We start from the raw sequence: 9,271 nt of genomic DNA on the forward strand, positions 1-9,271 counted from the left end.
TCACTTTATCACTTCTCTTCCTAAAGGGAAATTACTTTGGGAAATAAATTCCATCTTATGCTTGAGTATAAGACTGAAAAGAGGGAAAAAAAAAATCACTAACATGTATTGAGTACCTATCATGTACTTTATATCAAATATTTAACTCTTGAAACAATCCTATATTAAGTCCTATTAATTATTTTCATTTCACACATGGGGCAATAGAGAGGTTAAAGAGCTTACCCAAGATCACAAAAGTAATAAATAGTGGAGCTAAGATTCAAAGTTTTATTTAGCAATTGCACTCCTCACAATTACACTGCTACTGTCTCCAATATCATAAAACTGCTCAGACTGATCGGTTATGGAGATGGGTTCGTTTTTTAAAAATGTGAACATTTAAAAATAAAATGCTTCTAGTGGCACCTGGGTGGCTCAGTCAGATAAGCTGAATGGGCTCAAGTCATGATCTTGTGGTTCTATGAGGTCCAGCCCTGTGTCAGGCTCTGTGCTGCCAGCTCAGAGCCTGGAGCCTGCTGCGGATTCTGTATCCCTCTTTCTCTGCCCCTCCTTCCCCTTCTTGTGTTGGCTCTCGCTCGCTCTCAGAAATAAAAAAAAGTATTTAAAAAAAGCTACTTAAGAAGGGTGACAAATGTTGACAATTTTTGAACCGTCAAATTATGTAATAAATGTTTCTAAGTAGAGATGAGGAGAGCCTGGGTGGCTCAGTTGGTTAAGTGTCAGCTCAGGTCATGATCCTGCCATTCCCAAGTTCAAGGCCCATAGTGGGCTTCTGTGACAGCTCAGAACTTAGAACCTGCTTTCAGATTCTGTCTCTCTCTTTCTCTGCCCCTACCCTGCTCACACACGCACTCTCTCTCAAAAATAAACAAATATTTAAAGTGGAAATGAAACCCAACAAGTCTGTAATACAAACTAAATAATACGAACTTAAAAAAAATTTTTTTAAACTTATTTTTGAGAGAGAGAGACAGCACAAGCAGGGAAGGGGCAGACACAGAATCGGAAGTATGCTCCAGGCTCTGAACTGTCAGCAATGAGCCTGACACAAGGCTCAAATTCCTGAGCCTTCAAACTGGGAGATCATGACCTGAGCCAAAGTTGGCTGCTTAACCAACTGAGTCACCGAGGCGCCCTGTGAAAAAAATTTTTTTTAAAGTAATCTCTATGCTCAACATGGGGCTCAAATCCACAACCCCAAGATCAAGAGTCGTACGCCCTTCCAAGTGAGCCAACCAGGAGCTTCTAATAATGAAAAAACTTAAAAACCAGGGTTGTGCTGTGCTTTTTCCTGCAGTTCTGAATCCTGGTTTTAGAACTTACGTTAAGTATTTTTCTTTGTAAAGTAGGATACTGTAAATGTAGACGTAGTAAGGTAAAAAGAAAATTGAATATTAAACTTAAAATAATTGAACTATACTTAACTGGAATCTCTACCAAAACAAGTTGAATGACCACAAAAATTCAAAACTAGATCTAAAATTTATAATGTTCTAGGGGCACTTGGATGGCTCAGTCAATTGAGCATCACTTTGGCTCAGGTCACAATCTCATGGTTTGTGAGTTCCAGCCCCACATCGGCTCACTGCTGTTGTCAGACTGTTAAGTGTAAAGCCCGCTTTGGATCCTCTTCTGTCCCCCTCTCTGTGCCCCACTCTGGCTTGCACTCTCCCAAAAATAAATAAATACTTAAAAGAATTTAAAAAGGGAGGGCACCTGGGTGGCTCAGGTGGTTAAGCGCCTGCCTTTGGCTTAAGTCATGATCTCATAGTTTATGAGTTCAAGTCTCACATAAGGCTCTCTACTGTCAGCACAGAGCCTGCTTCTGATCCTTTGTCCCCTTCTCTCTCTCTCCCCCTCCCCTGCTCCTGCTGTATCTCTCAAAAAATAAACACCAAAAAAAATTTATAATATTTTAAATGTATGTGTATTTCTCTTCTCATTGCATAAACAAGTATACAGAACAAATCTACACATTTTTGTTTTATAAAAATGGAAGAAATTAACTACTTGAACAATTCAAAACACACTACCAATAAATTTAATTCACATGTTAAGTTTACTTACCCACGTTAGATTTCCAATATACAACGCAATTCTCTTTCCGGTATACGTATAGACAACATTTGGTGCTGCTCCTTTACCCACATCATCACCAACAGTTGGTGGGAGAGTATCCATGTAATCACGGTCTTCTGGGGCATCTCCATTATTTGCAGATGGAGAGATGACATCATCATACAAATCTATCTGATCATGCCCACCATATTCAGCTTCCTGAGACACAGAAATAATAATGCTCTAGATTATACAACAGTCAGACTAACACTAAATAGCTTGGAATACAAATTCATTCAACTATTTTGTTTTAAAAATCCAGTAGAACATAAAACCCCTAAGATTTCAGTACAAATCTTCATGCCATATACGTAATCTTGAATGGTGCCTGTAAAGTTAATTTCTATACAATAAATCCTATTTTCCACTGATATAGATTATAGTATAGGAAATAACGTTCCTCAGGGAAAAGAATACGTAGACAAAATAAGATAACAATGTAAAACTTTTCTTGGAAGTACAACACTCTTAAAGTAAAAATAATAATACATGAATGCAAATAAACTTAAAAAATTCAAAAATATCACAAACAAAATGTAAAGCCATTATAAATCTTTAACTGCAGAAAAATACATTTATTATTTTCTATGGTACTCAGGATCTTGTTTCTCAACTCTGCAAAAGATTGTAGTTTTAGAAAAGAGCACACTGAGCTAAGCCAAAGGGAAGGGTTAAAGAAATGTGGGTACCTAAATTATTCCAAAATCCTAACATATGAACAGGAAATGAGAAACAATAAATAAAATGAGTAAGACTATCCAAATTAGTATCTAGCAATAGTTCCATTATTCTTAGTCAACAAATAATGCTTACTTGACTTCTTAAATCTTCAGTCGATTTAGCAAGAGCTATCTAGTCAATTAGCAAGAGAAAAGTAATATGAACAAGGATCTGGTAAAGCTCTGCCACTGAGTGTCACCAACAGAATTCAAACAACGTTAATGGATGCCACTTACATGCCTAAATGGCAAGCAAGGAAAAAAGGAAAAAAAAAAAAAAAAAAGAAACATATGTAAACACGAGAAAAAAGAAAAGGAGGTTCTACCATAAGTAAGTAAAAGAAAAATAAAATGCAGACATTGGCAGAACATTCAACCCCATGTAAACTGCTTTTAGTAAGGGCCACAGACTTAACTAGTCAAAATCTGAAGAAAAACTATTATCTTCCTTCCTTTCCATCACTAAGTATCTAAATCAAAGTGAACTGTTTTATTTTTCTTATGAGGTAGAATATTTGCGATAATATGAACAGCAATTACTATTATAAAACAAATTTAAGAGTTTAGCTATAAGGTATATCTTATTAATATAACTTATTAAGAATGTTATATAAATGGCACATAAGAAGCAGCCAATAGTTCTAATAGTTTTAAGGACTATTACGAGACTAGAGAATGATCCACAGAAAGCATTTGTAATATAACTATAAACAGATCAACAAAATACTGTTATCATAGGCCCCATGGGAACAGAGCTCAATAACTCTGTCTTGTTATTCAGAAGAAGGCAAGTTAAGATTTTTTTTTAAAGAAAAAAACCTAAAAGGGTAAATACCAATTATATACAGTCAAAGAAGGCAGAATTTCTGTAAGACTTTTTAAAATAAGGAATCCAAGATCTCAAGGTTAAGTTAAAGAACAAAGCCATCTTTAGTAATGGGCAGAAACTAAGACCACAAGTCACTAAATTATGCCATAATTTTATTTTGTTTGTACAGCAATATCAAAATAATCTTTTTGACCTAAGTTTTTCTTAAAGTAACATGTTCCAATTGAAGGGACAGTGAAAATTATGAAAAGGATAATAAATTTTTGCTATGAAGTTTTCAGTGCAGCTGAAGCTTCAGGCGGGTTGGTGGCAGTAGTGGTTCCATATACTTAAGATACTAAAAAGATTCCCACAAGGGGTAGTGGGCATTTTAAACTCTTGTAATCTGGTTTTGTACTCTATCAAATGGAATTATCATCATTATTATTCAAAAAGAGTTGTGTTTCCATTCCTCCTTAGCAGAGACTATAATCACAATATATGGTATGAGGGAGAGTCAAAAAGAATGCAAGCGTTATTTAAAAGGTTATGAAATAGGTTATCACTTGATTTTCATTAGTTGTAAATCTAGGAAAATGTATACACAAGTATACAATAGTTTACAATAATATACAATAACTTATAAGCATAATTGCAGCTACACTGACCTGGTGAATCACAATTACTATTTTTTGTCCATCCACGAATTGCTATGTCGACACCAACCAATTTTCCATATTGATATGATTCTATCAATATTCAGGATAGCCATTTTGTCTGGTAGTTGGGCTGCTTCCCAACTGGTTGATGTATGATGCTAATTGAAATCAGGGTCCTGGGGTTTGATCTCCATGTGGACTAGTTAGCTTCACTCTGTTCCAAGGCCACAGCCTACACTTCTAGCCCCAACAGTATGCATTTGAATGTGAAAAATTATTAACAAATCTAAATACATTTGCTACCATTACTAAAAATGCAACTTAAAGCACACATTCCTGTAATATCAGTAATTTTCCTTCAGCTTCAGCATATCCCATCTATCCTCATTAAAAAAAAAAAAAATCCAGAACACATCCACTTTCTGTTCCCACTTTAAATGGGGGGGGCGGGGACACACCTATCACAGGTCATATAAAAAGGTGAGCTCTGAATGTCTACTGAACAGAAAATAGCTTCCATTTTGTCAAAGAGAAATGGTCAACAGTGTCAAGTTCTACTTTACAAATTCTTACCTTTAGGAAGTTGTAATAGAATCCAAAAACCAACCAACTGACCAGAAAAAAAAACCAAAAAAAAAACCAACCCCTCTAAATATTTCAGATGCCAAACACTGCCCAGTCTTTACTACTTTTCATAGTAATTTAACCTACTGATAGAGCTGCACATTACATACAACTTCCAGTAAAATAACAGCTCTTAGGATTTGTTAAAAATCCAAGTAATTTTTTCATTCCTCCATCTTCTTTCCTCCAAGGACTTATTTTTAGACATATTTTTCTTAATCACCCCCCATAAAATTTTAATTTTATGTATATACTGTATATACCATTACTGGGATGACCATGGAATAACTGTATTACATTCTTCATTCTCTCTAATAAGCCCAACATGGCCTTTGGTGATCCGAAATTGTAATAATACCATTCCTGCATTCTATGAGTACCAGTGATGGCATAGTAAGAGCCTCTTATTTCAAAGCCCCTCTTTTAGAAAGGAAGGAAGAAAGATAGATAGAAAAGGAAGGAATTTAATAGTCATTTCCATTTAGAGTAATATAAAAGAGGGGGAGGTTTATATTTTGCATTTACAAAATGTTATTCCATACCATGGGAAAAAAATACTAGCATGCAAAATCCAAGAGCAGATAATCTAATACATATTTATCTTTATAAAAAATATATCATCTTCTGATTTTTATCTATTTATGGTATGAGCAGTTTTGAAAATTAGTCTGTAATCCCTGTAAAAAGCTCAACTAATGGTAAGGAAGCCAACTTGGTACTAAAAATATGGCACATAAACCGGAAAGTGGACAGTTCACAGGCAGCTGATTAAACTACACTGATAAATAATAAAACTAAGAGTTCTAGCTTCCCTAAATATTTCTACCAAGGTTTCTGAATCAATCTCTACCAACCTCATTCTCAACCTTACAGTTTTAGCTCAGAAAACTTTCTATTAAACATAAATTTATCAGAGATAAGGTTTCACTGACATTTGTCCAATAAACTTATTTTTCAAAACTGGTTAGAATGATTAAATATAAAGTACAATGACTCATGAAATGAAGGCAAGTGACTTATAAGGATGTCTAGGTCGTTAACTTCTACATGAATTTTCCCCCAGCCACAACCTATATACATTTTCATTTTAAAGCTGGGTGGTCAGATTACTAAAATCAGCACTGCTATCAGTGATCTACCACCAGACAGATCAATAACTAAATTCTTTATATTGAGGTTTTGATCTCCAAACAAGCAAAACACATACTTCAATGTATGTATAAAGTATAAACTTTCCTGAGGTTCCTAGAATTTTACTCTTCCCCAACAACAAAAATGCTACAGATAAATATACACATAAAGGAGTGGGTTTTACAATACATGACTTGCCAGAGTGTTATAATTATGTAGATATCCCTCACACTTCCCCCAACAGTGCATTCTAAGGGTAAAGATTACTGAACTTTGTAACCCTCCTTGTTGGCATATAACAAATAATCAAGAAATGTATTTTGAACAACTGAGTTTAAAAATTTATTTAGTCTTGATCAAAATAAAATCTATAATTACATATTAAATATTAGGCTAGTAACTACCACATTACAGTACAAATCCCAGTTCAAACTGGACTGGTATATACTACAAACACTGAAACAGAACTGCTTTCTTCTCAACTCCAGATCAAGTAATGTAGAGGTTTGGAAGTAGTTCAAATTCTCTTTCTACGAACAACTAGCTGTTCTCAATTTGGTTACATCCAATGACCTTCAATTTAAGAACTAAAGAACAGCCAAGTCCCTTGTGCCTTCTCCCTTTCTCCAACTTTATTCTCCATTCTTAAATTCATCTAGTGAAGAAAGGAACTCTATAGTTTCACTAAACTTATTCTCAACCCCATCCCCAAAATGAAGTTTCTTCTAAGACACTTGAATGTCTCCTACTTTTTGAAATATGAAAGAAAGCTTCAGAAAATACACCTGAGAAAAAGCTTCATAAGTATCACTTAAAACAGAAGAAAATGGAAAATAGACTACAGAGAATTTTAAAGTATACAAATGCAATTAAAACTGCAAATTGCGTGAATAAAGGATTTTTTTGAAGGTTTACAGCACTTTAGAAGTCAAAATAAGTCAAGATTGGTTATACTTAGTAAAACACTTTAATCAGCTAGAGTCAGTTTACTTTAAAAGCCAGTAGAAAGGTCACCAGCTTACAATAAAGAGAAAATTACATCAATCAGTAGTAATTCTGTAGTTACATTTAATTCTGATCAAATTTCAGAAAAATATTTCAATGACTGTAATATTCAAAAAAAGAGGCTGAACCCTGAAAACGACCAACTATCCTTTTATGCCCATATTTTGCACAAGAATTACCACAACAAGCAAGAGATAACAAATGCCAATGATATGCAAAATAATAAAAACAAAGCCTATATTTAATCCTATTAATCTATTCAAAAGTACTGCATAAAGATTTTACTGGTAAAATTATACAACTATGTGTGAGATAAAATGCTAGACGTTCAAGTCAACAAAAAGCTGCATTTTTAAGAGAACCCTACAGTTTCTCATAAGGGTCACAAAATTTTAATCTCTACTTACCTCCTGCTCAGTAGCACTAGTTACTGCACAGGGATAAACAAGTATCACTCCTTCCAGCTATATGTATTAGAGAAATGCCCATCCCAAATTAAGTAGGTGAAAACCTTAAATAAAATTAAAAAACCTTTCATGAAGAGGTCAGTTTCTAAAACTGTACCCAAATTCTTCTTTTATCATAAGGAAAAAGGCAAAGCAAACATACTTTCTTGTAAGAAAAGCTAATAAAGAAATCTTGAACATTTATTTAATTGTCGCTTTACTTGTTGGTATGGCCCTGTTTTGGATGGACTGTTAGGCCAGTTTGATAAATAAAAAGAAATTTCCTAGAGATCTTGGTCTACTGACCTTAAAAACATTAGAACCTGACTGTAGCACTCAAGACAATTTTCTTATTTGTCATTAACCCAACTCAGGCATCACACGTCCAAAATATAAACACAGTAAAAGCAACGAAGATTTTAAAACATAACGTTTGATTACACTATCCGGTCTTTGAGGGAGGAACAAACATTTGAAGCTACTTGAAAAAAATTATTTTTTTCTCTTCTAATACTTAAACCTGGGGCACAAAGTCATTCGTGAAAACAAGAACAGTAAGGATTTCCAGCTTTCCCTGTTTCTTAAAAAGCTCTTGAGCCCCTAGTCACAAGCAATGCAGGGGTTTCTGTGTCGCTCAGTCCTTAAGCCCCCGACTCAGGCACAGGTCTTGATCTCAGCTTCCTGAGTTCCAGCCCCGCATCTGGCTCCGCGCTGACAGCAGGGAGCCTGCCTGGGATTCTCGGTCTCTCGGTCTCTCTCACTCAAAAACAAATAAATAAGCATTAAAAAAAATGTCTTTAATGTAGGAGGGAAAAGAAAACAAAAGAGAAAAACACATTAGCCAGTGGAATTGTATTAAGCTTCTCTTACGGACCTGGGAAACAAAAAATAAAGCCTTTAGGTGCACTACATTTAGGCACAATTTAATTTGTAAAAATGTGTTACTACAGAGAGGCCGCGAGGACGTGAACAGCAGGTTTACAGCTCACGCGTCACTCCTCTAGTAGCAAACGAGATGCCCACCTCAGCCCCCACAGCTCCGCCGAGTTCTTCTCAGCAACCGTGGCTCGTGAGACATCGGAAAACCCTTGCGTTCTCACTTTCTCCTACCTTTCAAAAAGTAAAGCAAATCCCTGGGAGCACATTTAACATTTTGTTTTTTGAAAATCGGGTCTTATTTACAACGCTTCCTTTTTAAACTATACTAAAGAATGTTGGCCGAACGTTTATTTTAATCACTCCTCTAGTCTCTGGGTAAGCTACCTCGTTTTTTTCCCCCATCCAATCAAAATAACCTCCAAGCCTTCCTTTTGGTCAGGCCACCTATCTTCACACGTATTTTCTCCACAAAAGCCAAAAACAACGGGGCCTCAAAGGCACTGAAAGACCTCGACCACCGAGGCAAGGCCCACGCACCGAGTTTTAAACACGATCAATGGTCCAAGAGTCAAACGACTTGTTGCAAACGTGCCCACACCTCAGCCGCCTTCACAAAGTGTGAAGGGAGGAGAAAAAGGCGCCACGCCGAAACCTGTCGCAAACGCGAGCAGGAGCCCAGGAAACCGGGCGCGCGGGATACAAAGGGCCATGAATGCGGCCTTCCATGAGGCGACCGTGCGCGGCCCGGGAGACAAAATGGAGCGACGAGAGGAATCGGAGCCCGAGCTGCAGGGCCGGGGAAGAGGCGGCGGCCGGCGCGCGCCCCGCCGGGCTTCCTCCTCGACCCCGCGGCGGGGGAGGGGGCGCGGCGGCGGCCCG

The 9,271-nt window shown here is 36.5% G+C and overlaps 1 protein-coding gene across 4 annotated transcripts in view; it reads right to left on the reverse strand.

Moving 5' to 3' along the window:
• CPSF6 (cleavage and polyadenylation specific factor 6) overlaps positions 1-9,271 on the reverse strand; it is a 32,899-nt gene that overhangs the window by 23,414 nt on the left and 214 nt on the right. For all 4 annotated transcript variants that reach the window (XM_029953534.1, XM_029953533.1, XM_029953532.1 and 1 more), the window contains exon 2: positions 2,071-2,280. In XM_029953534.1, coding sequence (XP_029809394.1) covers positions 2,071-2,280 — 210 coding nt within the window. The remainder of the gene's footprint in view (positions 1-2,070; positions 2,281-9,271) is intronic.

Source organism: Suricata suricatta, chromosome 10 (assembly GCF_006229205.1).
Source record: "Suricata suricatta isolate VVHF042 chromosome 10, meerkat_22Aug2017_6uvM2_HiC, whole genome shotgun sequence".
Taxonomy (NCBI): domain Eukaryota; kingdom Metazoa; phylum Chordata; class Mammalia; order Carnivora; family Herpestidae; genus Suricata; species Suricata suricatta.